Here is a 12,152-nt window from a genome sequence, read left to right as displayed (position 1 = left end):
CCCGGTAGACGCGCGCTGTCTCGCGACTCGCTCGTGTAATCCACGAGGGCGCCCACACCACCCGCGTTTACCACCAGCTGCGCCAACTCCGGTGTGTGCTTCGCAATCTCACGAATGCAAGTTGCAGCGTTTTTGCGCACCACCTCATCGCTATCCTTGAGAAGCGTGAATATCTTTGGGAATATTTCGCCTTCCACCACCAACTCCGCCAGCTCCACGCTGTGCTTTGAGATCTGCGCCAGGCACTGGCATACTTGCCGCCTCAGTTTGCTGTCGTTGCTCATGATGAGCGGAGCGAGATGGGTGACGGCGTCCTGGTCCACCACCGCCTGCGCAAGCTCAGGCAAATGTTTCGCGATGTCAGAAAGCGTGGAAGCCGCTGTGCGCTTCAGTGATAACTCCGGCTCCTGCACACACAACACCAGCGGTGGAATGGCGCCCTTGTCCACCACCTCTTGCGCCAGTGGGGCATTGTGCCGCGCCACATATCCAAGCGCCCACGCCGCACTCTCCTTCACGGTTGGATCAAACTCCTCCAGACAACCAACGAGAGCCTCCACCGCCTGACTGTCCACAACTGCCTGCGCCAATTGCGGCGAGTGCCGTGCAACACTGCGCAGAACAAACGCTGCTGACTTCTTGTAAAATCGGCTCTGGTCGCTGAGTGAATATACCAACTGTGCCAAGATGTCTCCAGAGACGACGTTTTCGGCGAGCTCCTCGCTGTAGTTTGCAAGGCGACCAAGCGCTAGGGCAGCCGACTGCTGGATAGAGGGAACACTGTCTAAAAGAAGAGGTCGAAGCAGCTGCATGACACCCGCCTGCTGCAGCGCTTCAATGTGTTGCGGTTTGGAGGCCAAGTCCGCTATTGTTTGCACAAACTTGACGCGTGCCCTTTGGTACTCTTCAAATACCTGAATGATCTGGCGGTTGGGCATTTCTCGTTCCTCTCTCCTCTTCTTTTCCTCTTGTTGGGGTGGTGAACTCGCTGGATCCTTCAAATAAATTGGTGTGCGCCGCGCGTATTTGTGTGTGTTCGCAGCTTTACCACTTTCGCTTCTCTACCTGTGTGTATCTCGCTCGGACACGTGGAAAACGTTACAACTACCCGCGGGAGGGGGGAAATAATACCAAATATGAGAAAGGATGAAAGAAAAAAAACTATCAGCAGCAGACATGGAAAAGTAAATTCCAAAGAGAAACAAAGACAAGTCACTCCTGTCGCCAAGATGGTGTGGGTGGGTGCGAGGGAGAAATGCACGCACTGACGGTGAACAAATTACACATCTAACCCCGTTCCACCACTAGGAATTGTGGCAAGTCGACGCTCAGACTCCAAGAGGGCTTCATTCAGCAGCAGCACCTCCGCCTCATGGTGGCGTGCGTCCGCGATGATCTTGCTCTTCATCAGTGAGAAGAGCTCCCGCAGCTCGGCATCGTGCTTCCCCGCCGACTCCGTCCTCAAAGCATCCGCCACTCTCCTCCCCAGCAGCCGGTTGTACTGTTCCTCCAGCTGCTTCACACGCAAGGTCAGAAGTGAGACGGCTGCATCGCCCCCACTACCACCTCTCACACCACCACTGGTGCCTCGAGAGGAATCCTCGGCCCGTTTTTCAAATTCTCGGAGGCGGTGCCTCAGCCGTCGCACCTCCTCCTCCCGCTGCTGCAACTTGTCACGCAATCGTCTGACTGTCGCCTCGTTTCCTTCACCCTCATCTCGTTGCAGCGCGGTAAGGCGCTGCAAAAGCCGCTGATTTTTGGCATGCAGTCGCCTCATGATGCCGTCTGCAACCTCAAGTCTTCGCTGCAAGTCCGTAGCGGAGGACGCTGACTGCACTAACGATGAAGGCCGTGACGATGCGGGTGCTCGTGTCTCACGGCCACTCCGCCGCCGTCGCTGCAATCCACGCAAAGACGGCTCCGCGCTGGCCGCGCGTACGACCCTGTTGGCATCGCGCTGGCGGGTCTCTATTTGCAGTGTGTCCTGTAACGCAGCAAAAAGCTGCAGCGCCTCATCCACTTTGTTAGGCCTCATCGCGCCACGCCCACCTCCTCTTCGTACCGTCCTCGTCGTTGAGTCACGTGCGGCAAAATACAAAAATATATATATAGATAAGATAAGACGACATGTAAAGGCCACGTAGAAAGCAACAACTGCCTTCCGTCGTCATCGAGAGAGACAGAGAACAATATACAAATGCCATCGACCCGTCATCACCCGCCAACCCTCACTCAGCCACACATTAAATAAATAACCAAATATATATATATATATATATGTATATATAGCCAAAAAAAAAACAAAAAAACGAGGGCGATGATCCAAGTGAAGCAAAAACCACAAGAACATATACAATCAAACAGGAAAAAATAAACTTCTCTTCCCCATCATCCGCTGCTGCTTCTAATATACTTGCGTCAACGACTGTAACCGCGCCATAGTAGCAAACAACGCTCCTTGCGGCGTAGCTCCTCCTCGAGGGCGCACAGTCGTTCAGCATGTTCAAGTAGAATAGACTCTTTTTCCACTAGCCGCTGCTGCGTGTGGTGCAATTCTGCCGCCTTGGCATCCACTTCCTCTCGCGACCGCTGGACATCTCTCCGCATCTCCTGCAACCTCTCTTGCGCTTCCGCCAGCCTCCGCTCTCGCCGAAGGAGTTCTGCCTGCGCTGACTCCAACTCGTGCATGGCAGCAGCAGCGTCGATGGAGGCGTCTATCCTTCCACTCAGTGCACCGGAACAAAAGGCAAGCTTTTCCAACTCCCTCCCCCCATCTATGCCTTCATTCTGTACGGCCTGGCGAGTGTTATTCTGCCCCCCTGAGGCATCCATGGCATGAAGGGATAGTAGAGTTCTGGCGCGATCCAACTCTTTCTCCAACGTCAGGAGACGTTGCTTGCACAACTCACACTCCCTCTCCGCGGCCTCGCGACGTACCTGCTCCTCTTGCCAATGATGCATGTAGCTTGTGCTCGTCTCTTGGCATATAGCAAGCTCTTCCTGCAGGCACCCCATCGTTAGTTGATTCCCCCGAATGACCGCCTCCTGCTGGGAGGAATTAACCGACGTTAACGCGGCAGGCCCCTCTTGAGACGACTCGGGCCGCTGTGTTTTATCAGTAAGCTGCAAACGCAGCGCCATTTTCTCCGCAGCAAGTTTTTCACTTTCGTCAAAGGCATCCTGCAGCCTGCTGTGTAGTTCCTTCAACACGACTCGTATCGAGTCGGTATGCGGCGTCTCTCCCGTCACCCTCGGTGGAGAGGCTTCGGACAGGGGCGAGTCTACATGTGGCTTTTTTTTTGACACATCATTATCATCATCCGTACGGCTGGCAATGCGGCCAATAGCTTTTTTAAGAGCATCCGCCAAGACGCGATTCCTCGCCTGCAGGGCTGCAACCTCACGCATGAGTCGCGAGACATCATTGCGCAGTGCAGTTGTTTCCTCCACAAATAGTCGGGCTTTTCCCTCAATAAACACGCGGACGGTCTCCTTTTCAATGACGTTAGAGTCACGATCCATGACGCTCGCTGGCACCGCCCCCGCGGCATGAGATGTGCTGTGGGAGGCTCCCAATGTTGAAGATTTTTCCCCGGCAGAGAGACCCGACAAAGTTGTCTGACACAACCACGACCGCACTGTCCCGTCCGTTGCCGCGGCCCAGAGCCGTAATGTCACAACCGGTTCAATCGGCCTAACAAAGAGGGTAAAGTGACTTGGTGCCTCGGACGCATCGGAGACCAAATGCCGCAGAAAACACGTGTCAGCATCCGTCCCGCTGCCGCCACTGTGGAGATGACGTGACCTGGAACTCGGGCGGCTCACAGCGGGTCCCTTTGGGTAACTCACCGGGAGTTCACTGAGCATCATCAATCGACTGGTATCCCACAGTGTGACGCTACCGCCTCGAGTACAGACCCACATGTGCCGTGGATCCATGTGTAGGGCGCAGTAAAGATAATGTATCGGTGAACACGAAGGAGTGACCTCATCTACACGTCGCAACAGTGTACCGCTGCCAACATCCCACATGTAAATAGCACCAGTTTCCGTTCCACCCCATAACGTCAGCTGCTGCGCCGTCCCCGAAGAAATGTGACGCGGGGCAAGCGTCATGGAGATGACAGCCGCCTTAATGCCACCGTACGTCATGAGAGACCTCCACGCCGCCCCCACCTCATGCGGGTACTCCAGCAACATAATGTCAAAAACACCACTACCACCGTCTGCAGCCAACGCCCCTTCAATTCCACCAGGAACAAAGACGCAACCCGGCAAACTCTCATCCGAAGTCAGACAACGAAAAGGCGGGTGAGATAGCTGAACCGTCTGCAAACAGCAAAGATCCGCTGTTTTCCACGCGGCCAAAACGCCATTTGCATCAAGGGTAAGAAGCAACTCCTGTGCTGTGCCAGAGGCCTTTTCAACAGCGACTGACCCTTTTGCGCCACCATGCACATTTACAAACACACGAACCATCGCCACAATCGGGGCTTCGTGAAGCACGCAATCCGCAACCTCAATGATGCTTTCATTTTTCAGTTGCAGCATCGTCAATAAACCACATTGCTGACCAACGAAGAATATGCAGCAGAAAGATAAGCTCCAGCATAGACATGAGGGATTACTCACATAGCGCAGACGGCGCTGATAGCGAATAGTACCATTCCGTTGGTCCCGCACACGCAACCATCCTCCCACTTCAGCGGTAATTATAACCCCAGACAATGGCTTCTCCATGGACGAGGGGTGAGAGGATTCACAGTGATTCCTCGAGAGCATGAGCCATTCGCTTGTTGACAGCGTGGCAAGAATGGGGCTAGGCGTCACAAAGACCCCTGCGCTCGTAACTGGAGTGGCGGTGACGACACTGCTGTCATCACTCGGCACCAAGCTAAGCACGTCAAGAGCCGGTGCATCTTTGGACCTCTTCCGTCTCTTGCTATAGCCACCACTAACAATGTTATCCATGTTTTCTACGCCACTCGCCGTACTTGGCGAGCGCACAAGATAAGATGACGCCTCGCTTCTTCGCCACAATGGAGCACGGGAACGTGGCATATTAAGTCCCCTCTTCTCCTTTTCGTATTTGTGTGTGTGTGCTCCCTTCTCTTTTAAGCTGCCGTGGCTGTGTGCGGCGCTGTCACACGCACTCGCTGCCCACGGCGAACCGTTGCAGGAGGCATACAACCACAAACGGAAATGGATATAATAAAAAAAAAAATTTTAGCGGGAGAATAACCACGAGAGACAGGGCGCACCCAACCCACACAGCAGAAGTCTCAACCAAAAAAAAAAAAAAAAACGCGTCTATTCTTTCTTTTTTTTTTGGATTCCCCGCCACCGTCTCTCTCACTTCTCCCTTTCATCCGCCCTCCCCCTCCCCTGTCGCAGCCCACGACCGGCGGATGGACAAAAGAGTGAGGACCACGGGCAACAAAGAAGACAAGAAAAAAATCAAGTGAGAGAGGGAGAGAAAGACTCTTCTAGAGAAAATATAACAAAGAACATCACACGGGACGTGAAACATCAACGCCATCAGCATCGACAAGAAGAAATAAGAACCAAAAAAAAAAAAAAAGATATCATCTAATTGTGAAATGTATTTTTGCTCACTTCCGCCGGCCCCCACCACCACCTCCCCTCTATCTCCCTCTCTAACATACACGCAGACACAAATCCCCTCCCAGCCTGCACATACATACCAATACATACAAACTTATATATATATATATATATATATATATATATATATATTTAGACGCCCGTACAAGTCACGTCTCGTATTCTACCTCCCTCTCTTTTGGCTTCTCTTGCTTCCCCACCCCCTTTCCTTACCCCGCACAGAAACACACACTCACGCCAGAACTCATGCTTATCCGTTCCCTCTTTGTCCTCTTTCCGTTTCCTCGCTGAAAAAGAAAACAAAGGGGCTCGGCCAAAATAAAAATTATATAACGAGGAATAGGCGACAAAGAAACAATGTCTTTATGTGCATATATGTGTGTGAAGGGGGAAATTTGTATTGTCTCCTCCCCCAGTATGCATCTATCAAAAGTGACCATACAATTCCACAGGCAAAAAAATAATGACGTAGTCATACCCTTCTCTCATACGCAGGATCACGACTGATTCCACTGCGCAATGAATCTAATAATAATAATAATCGCTCATTGAAGTCACCATTGTTGCGGCGACCGTCAGCGTCGCTGCTGCGGCTCTTGACGTGGCCGGCGTGTTTGGCTCTGGCGTGGCGTCTGCTGCCGGCGTTGGTGGTGCTGTTGCAGCAGCTGCGAGGTAGGGGCTTTGGCGCGAATTTTCGCCTCAATCTTCGCCGCGTACGGGCTGCTTGGCAGTGCGGGGCGCAGGCGGTCGCAGATGCGCTTCAGTTCAGTAGGGCTATCCGTGTGCTCAATGATAGACTGCACAACAAAATTCCCAAAGCTGTCCTGCACCATCTGCAACAAGGCGGCGGGGTTGAAAATCAACTCGTCCATCAGCAGACGTCGCACTGCGGGCACATCGCCGCAGACCTTAATAATCTTTTCAACAGCGTTGCTCGCGTACTTGTTACAACTCATGTTTAAGAGTTCGCCAGCAAAGCAGGAGACCGTGTACTGCGCTGCCACTGTCTTCTCACTACGCTCAATGGCACACTGTACGACATAGTTGCCAAAGGGATCAAGCGAGATGTGAGTGAAGAGAGGCACCAAAGGTGCCATCAACTGCGCCTTATGCTCCGCATTGCATAGCTCAAAAACTCGCATTAGCGAGATGCATCCCTGCTGTGTGGCCGCAAGGTACTGTGCATTGGACGCCAGTACGTTGACAATGGGCTGTAGATCAATCAATGGCTTCTCAAAAAGAGCCTGCAAAATACGTCGCGTGTACTGCGACACAGTGCACAGATTCAGCACCAACGTCTCGTTAAACGAAGAGACCAGTAGGGCAGTTTTTTCAGCGTCCATATAGTCCATCAAGGCACGAAGAACGTGACAACCATGATTATCAAGCGCCACCGTCTCCACATCGGCAATGATCTCATTCACCATTGTACTGATCACCATCGCATCCTGTGAGCGCATGGCGGCCAGTAGCATAGAACGACCTTCGACAGCGCACGCAAGCTCCACCACTCGACCCATGCACTTGTGCTCAAACTCCTCGGCGGTATCAAGAGGGAAAATTGCACCATGTGTTGTGAGCCCAGAAACTGCAGCCTCAGAGTGTTGTTTTAAGGTTTGTTCTTGTTGTTGCTGCTGCGGTATTGATTGGTTAAAGACGCAAGCGTGGGGCGCAGGCCGCGCCGTCGGTCGCTGAGTCCCTATGGTTAATACAGGCGCCACATCCCGACGCGGCATAGTGGTGGACACTGTAGATGGCTGCTGTTGTGGTGGTGGTGGTGGTGGTAATTGTGATGCTTTTCGACTGTACATAGTTGGGACGCACATTGTGGATGACGCGTATGAGTCATCAAAGTGCAATTCGGGATTTCCTGCCATCCTCATTGCGTAGTAGACACGGTACTGCGTGCATGTTGCACAGGGACATTGTGCGTAATTCCTCCCATCTATTTTCATCATGCGCAGGGAGTCGGCCGCGGTGGCGTAAGAGAACATAGAAGATGCATCGTACATATTCTTCTCGGTGTCAATAGATTGTGACTGCGGTGGCGTGGGCGGTGGCAACTTCTGCTTATTTGGCCGTGGTGGGCTGATGTACGTCGCCATGGGTGGATCGGTCTTCCCACGCAGGACCCTTGCATTGAAGTTGACCTCACGAATCTCCATTTAAGTGGGATGTGTTCGCCGTCCGAACGGGAACAACACACACAAAAAAAAAAAAAAAAACAATTCTCTCTAATAAAACTTCGGTCCTTGTCCGGTCAAAGACTTGCAACAAATAAGAGAAGCAAAAAGAAGAAACACGCATGCATGTGAAACGCATTTTATTCGCGAAACTAAATGCACATGGACGCAAACGAGCACCGCCAAAACAACCACCACTTCATTTTTTCAATCATGGATTTATTCATTCATCCCTACCCGTTCCCCCCCCCCCCCCCCCAAGCAGTTGCTCACTCTCAGTACTCCTGCAGTATGCATTTATTCTTCTTTTTCTTCGCCATGAGAAACCAAATAACACAAATAAATACACACACACAGAGGGAAGGAGAGTGGGGGATGGGAAGAGGAAAAGAATTGCGCCTTTACCTGCTGTTATGGAGGGCCTCGTCACACTCGGAGATGATCGCCTGACAGATGTAAGACACATCGTGCAGCATGGCAGCCAAATCCGGCACGTTCATGCCAGCAGGAAGGAAGGACCCCGCCGTGTCGTCCAGCTCACCCCGCGCACGACAACCCTTCTCCTGCCGCCATGCATTACCGCGGCGTGACGGCAGCTGCTGGTAACGCATGTAGCACACGTGTCCTGCCGCATTCATAGCCAGGTGTAGTTGTTGCGGTAATGCAAGTTCCTCCAGGGGAGTGGGATCTACGACGTAATGCCGCGTGGGAGATATCAGCAGGACAGTCAGAACAGGGAGCCGCGACCAGTCCACGGGACGACAAAAGGGTTTACTGCGGTCCACCTCCAGCGACACTCCGCCAGAGGCTTCATGCAGTGTGACAGACGGCAACTTCACCGCCTTCAGTGCGGCGTGCACAGCGAGAGAGATGATAGATGGAAGGTTCCCGTCGTTCGTCTGCAGCACGTGAACGTCCACGTCAATGCGGAACGCGTAGCCCCCACCAATGTACAGTTCCTCTCCCGGAAATCCACCACCACTATCGCCCTCCTCCTCCGCAGGAAATCTGCCTTGCCGCAATCCCTCATCCGCTCCTTCTTCATTTACACCACCAGCGGTTGTTGCGGCGTCATCATCATCGCCATCGTCGATAATTTCTGCCTCTGCCAAGCCCAGCTGCTCCCGCACAGTTACCCCCTCTGCGCCAAAGGTCTGACTAATAGTTGTGGCCACAAAAGAAAGAAATGCAAGACGGTAACGTCCCCCGCGGTTACGCAGAGCCTGTGCGTAATAGTCCACAACAGCAGGCACAGCATCAATGCTGATGAACAATGGACCACGCATCCTTTTTCTTGACGCCGCCTCACCGCTCTCACTCAATTCAATGATAGATGGCGTTGCTGCAGCCAAAACGGTAGTGGCGCCGCACTGCACTTCCACGCAACTGCCGTCGTATTCGACATCCACAATTGAGGCACCCGCGCTGTAGTTTGTCCGGATTGTGAATGGCCGCCGCTGCGTCAGCGTCCGCCCGTCGCCACGAACGTCATTTGCGATTCCGTCCTGTACCGCCCGTATCTCCGCCTCACTGATGGCGGGGCTAAACAACATAGCGGCTGACGTCTAACACAGGGAGGGGGGGAAAAGGTGGAAAAGTAATATGAAGCGCATAACACCCAAAGGAACGACAAAAACACAGCTCATGAACACATAAAGACATGGATACCGCTTTGAATTTCTAGTATGCCTTGGCGGTACCGTCGTAGATGCTGCCTTCTTTGATTTTCCTTCATTTTTTTTTTTCGTGTGTGTGTGTGTGTTTGTGTTTTCACTTCTTCTTTCTTTTTCTTCCTCCCCTCCTCCTCGTTCTTCGGTTTACTTCTTTTATCCCCTTAAAATAAACATATAAAAGTTCCTGCCGCAAAAAAAAAAAAAAAGCCGCAGCAGAGCCCGGCACCGCACCCGCTCCGTCACGCCCAGAGAAATCTGCGGTGCGGGTGTTATACGGCGCCCTGATAACAGCTTCAGTGGCGATGAGCATTCATCAGCGCTCATCCATGGAAATAAGAAAAAAAAAAAAAAAGAAGGGAAGACGATGCGGTTCCCGAACCCTCCATCAAGCTCTCTTTCTTCTCCGTTCCTCTTTCTCATTCCGTCAATACCGTCCTTACAATTTCCCTCTTTACTCCCTCTCCCCCAAAGTACATTTATATGTCATACGTGTGGAATGAGAGAAAGATGAAAGAAAATGATTAAAAAGACCGGAGATTCGTGCTCCCACTACTTTATTCCTCCTTTATCGAGTAGGCTGAGCTTCTCTCCTATGCCATACGCGATGGACTGCGTGTTGGACCGAATGCGTACCACGCCACTGATCCTGCCTTGCGCATCCCTCTCGATAGACACATTCGCTAGCGCATCCTCGCCAAAGACAGTGCGGGCGTAAAGACTACACGAAACGTAACCGTAACCGCCATCTTCGTCCGTGGGCGAAAGCCCCTGCAGCTCCTCCTCGTCTACATCTTGGTATGGCTCCAAAAGCTGCATGTTCGTCTCCTTCATGACAAACTCAACATAATCGCGCAAGTCCGTTTTATCTGTGTTCACGGCAATGGTGTTCTCCCAGTCGAAGGTGCCCCACTTCTCGCGGAACTCTGTCGTCAGACACGAGGCTGGTTTAATGTAGTCCATAATGTCAACATGAATGTCGTTTAGAATGACGCAACAGCGTTCACCATTGGGGGCATCGTAGAGGACGCTAGCGTAAATAACACCCGTTTCGGTCGAACTCACCTTAAGCGCTGTGCGAAGCTTAAGAGAGCCATGGGGGGGCAAACTGTGCACCTGTGGTCGCTCGCACAACTTCATACCGCCCAAAGACGCCAGCTCGATTGTTAGTTCCTGCATCAGATTTGAAGTTTTGTTTACAAGGTACCAATCCACAGAGACATCAAACTGATGGACAGTCACACTTGCCTCGCAGTACACCGGATCGCAGAAGCCAGATAGTGGAATCGTCTTCTCCAGGCGTTTGAGGAATTCCTCCGTCTTGTCAATTGAGGCGTTCGCAATAGCAGAGCCCAAGTCATCCGTGGCCTCCAGCTCCAGGAAGGCATCCTTCCCCTGAGCTAGCTGCGTAAAGATGATGGGTGTATCGATGCTACAGAAAGCAGTCGGCTCCTTCGCTTTGGACCAATCGCTGGGGAGCGTCTCCCCAACGGCGGTGCCAACAACCGTGCTCTCCACAGCGTTAAGCGCTTTGTAGGAGTCGTCCACAAAAGCCTGCAAAAATGGCGACTGTGGGTTCGCAATGGTAATGATGGACAAACGTATATGTTCGTGGGAGTCCTCGTCCATTGCACACGCCGCGTCGGGTGCGGTGCCGTAGCGAATGATCTCATGCAGAAGCATCAGCGCATCGTCCTGTGCCTTGGACTTCACCGCCATATCCACGGCAGAACCATAGTTCGTGAACAAACGGATAAGAAGCTTAGACAGGGTGCTGGCAAGAGCAGAGGCAACAAAGTAATCTCCCTTCGTGATGAGTAATCGCAGGCCGGCTGGCACCACCCCAGCATCTTCTGTCGTATCCGTCACTGCTGCTACCGCCGCCATCGTGCCTGTCGGGACGGTTGTATAGGAAGTAACATATGTTCCGTCCTCCCTCACTGTCGTTACGGCACGCATGACGGGAGATTCTACTCCATTTGCATCTCCATTGACAGATGCCGCCGGTGGAACAGGTGGCGTGAGAGGCAGCGGCTTCAACGAATTGGCCAGCAGCGCGAGTACCCTCAGCACTTCGTCCGCTGATGAAACGTGTGCACCAAATAACCACAGAACGGTACGCACCACTCCCGGCGATGTGACCATAGGGAAGACTTCAAGCAATTGCTTCAATGTACCGGCACGCAATGAAGGCTGCACCTGAAGAACTTCACGGATGAAGGAAATAACTTCTTGACTCCCGTTGGAAGAATCGCATATGTAATCCATCATCATGGGCAGCACTGTTGCAGCCATTTGTGGTTGGCGAATGACGGCGGTGTGAATGGCGCGGATCAGCAGCTGCCTATATTCCTGAATCGATGACTTATCCAAAACGTCTTCCTCGCTCTGTGACCTCAGCAGCTCCTTCTTTATAGCCTGTAAAAAGACCTCAACGTTTTTGTTGGAAACAAGTTCCACTGCCAGTGTCACCACTTTTTTGCAGATTTCTGTCGTACTGTTCGCCAAGACACTCATCACGTCCAGTAGGGATTCCTGCAGAATATCACCAAACCTTATCCGCATGCCGTCCAGCTGATCCACCACGATAAGCCGCACACTGGTTGTCCGAGTGTGTCTTCAGCAAGTCAATAAATGTCAGGGCGGCCTGTCGAATAGCCGTAGGGGATGAAAG

General features: G+C 52.4%; 5 protein-coding genes and 1 pseudogene across 5 annotated transcripts, besides 9 other annotated features; all 6 read right to left on the bottom strand.

Annotated features, from left to right (window-relative positions):
* Positions 1 to 938, bottom strand: Tc00.1047053503869.9 (axoneme central apparatus protein, putative; the record flags this gene model as incomplete). Its single annotated transcript, XM_801991.1, has 1 exon — positions 1 to 938. A coding segment is annotated over one exon (938 nt), but the record flags the coding sequence as incomplete, so codon positions are not given.
* Positions 1 to 3,287: a sequence feature (heterozygous, non-Esmeraldo-like haplotype).
* Tc00.1047053503869.20 (hypothetical protein, conserved) lies at positions 1,280 to 2,035 on the bottom strand (the record flags this gene model as incomplete). The annotated part of the gene is made up of 1 exon (XM_801987.1): positions 1,280 to 2,035. One exon carries the CDS (start codon positions 2,033 to 2,035, stop codon positions 1,280 to 1,282), a length of 756 nt encoding a protein of 251 aa, XP_807080.1.
* Positions 2,260 to 2,288: a microsatellite.
* Positions 2,419 to 5,061, bottom strand: Tc00.1047053503869.30 (hypothetical protein, conserved; the record flags this gene model as incomplete). Its single annotated transcript, XM_801988.1, has 1 exon — positions 2,419 to 5,061. The coding sequence occupies one exon, from the start codon at positions 5,059 to 5,061 to the stop codon at positions 2,419 to 2,421; it is 2,643 nt and encodes an 880-aa protein (XP_807081.1).
* Positions 3,288 to 3,622: a sequence feature (haploid, non-Esmeraldo-like haplotype).
* Positions 3,623 to 4,559: a sequence feature (haploid, Esmeraldo-like haplotype).
* Positions 4,560 to 4,587: a sequence feature (areas merged during assembly that could not be assigned to a particular haplotype. This can correspond to areas where the two haplotypes were merged or to regions with more than two copies in the genome that were merged during assembly.).
* Positions 4,588 to 12,152: a sequence feature (heterozygous, non-Esmeraldo-like haplotype).
* Positions 5,207 to 5,229: a sequence feature (AT_rich).
* Positions 5,721 to 5,757: a microsatellite.
* Positions 6,201 to 7,790, bottom strand: Tc00.1047053503869.40 (pumilio/PUF RNA binding protein 9, putative; the record flags this gene model as incomplete). The annotated part of the gene is made up of 1 exon (XM_801989.1): positions 6,201 to 7,790. One exon carries the CDS (start codon positions 7,788 to 7,790, stop codon positions 6,201 to 6,203), a length of 1,590 nt encoding a protein of 529 aa, XP_807082.1.
* Positions 7,391 to 7,410: a microsatellite.
* Positions 8,210 to 9,361, bottom strand: Tc00.1047053503869.50 (exosome-associated protein 1, putative; the record flags this gene model as incomplete). Its single annotated transcript, XM_801990.1, has 1 exon — positions 8,210 to 9,361. One exon carries the CDS (start codon positions 9,359 to 9,361, stop codon positions 8,210 to 8,212), a length of 1,152 nt encoding a protein of 383 aa, XP_807083.1.
* On the bottom strand, positions 10,031 to 12,152 carry Tc00.1047053503869.60 (annotated as a pseudogene; the record flags this gene model as incomplete).

The sequence above is a fragment of the Trypanosoma cruzi genome, genomic scaffold (genome assembly GCF_000209065.1).
Source record: "Trypanosoma cruzi strain CL Brener 1047053517117 genomic scaffold, whole genome shotgun sequence".
Taxonomy (NCBI): Eukaryota; Euglenozoa; class Kinetoplastea; order Trypanosomatida; family Trypanosomatidae; genus Trypanosoma; species Trypanosoma cruzi.
The sequence above is the reverse complement of the archived record's forward strand: the minus strand, read 5'-3'. Positions and strand labels throughout refer to the sequence as shown.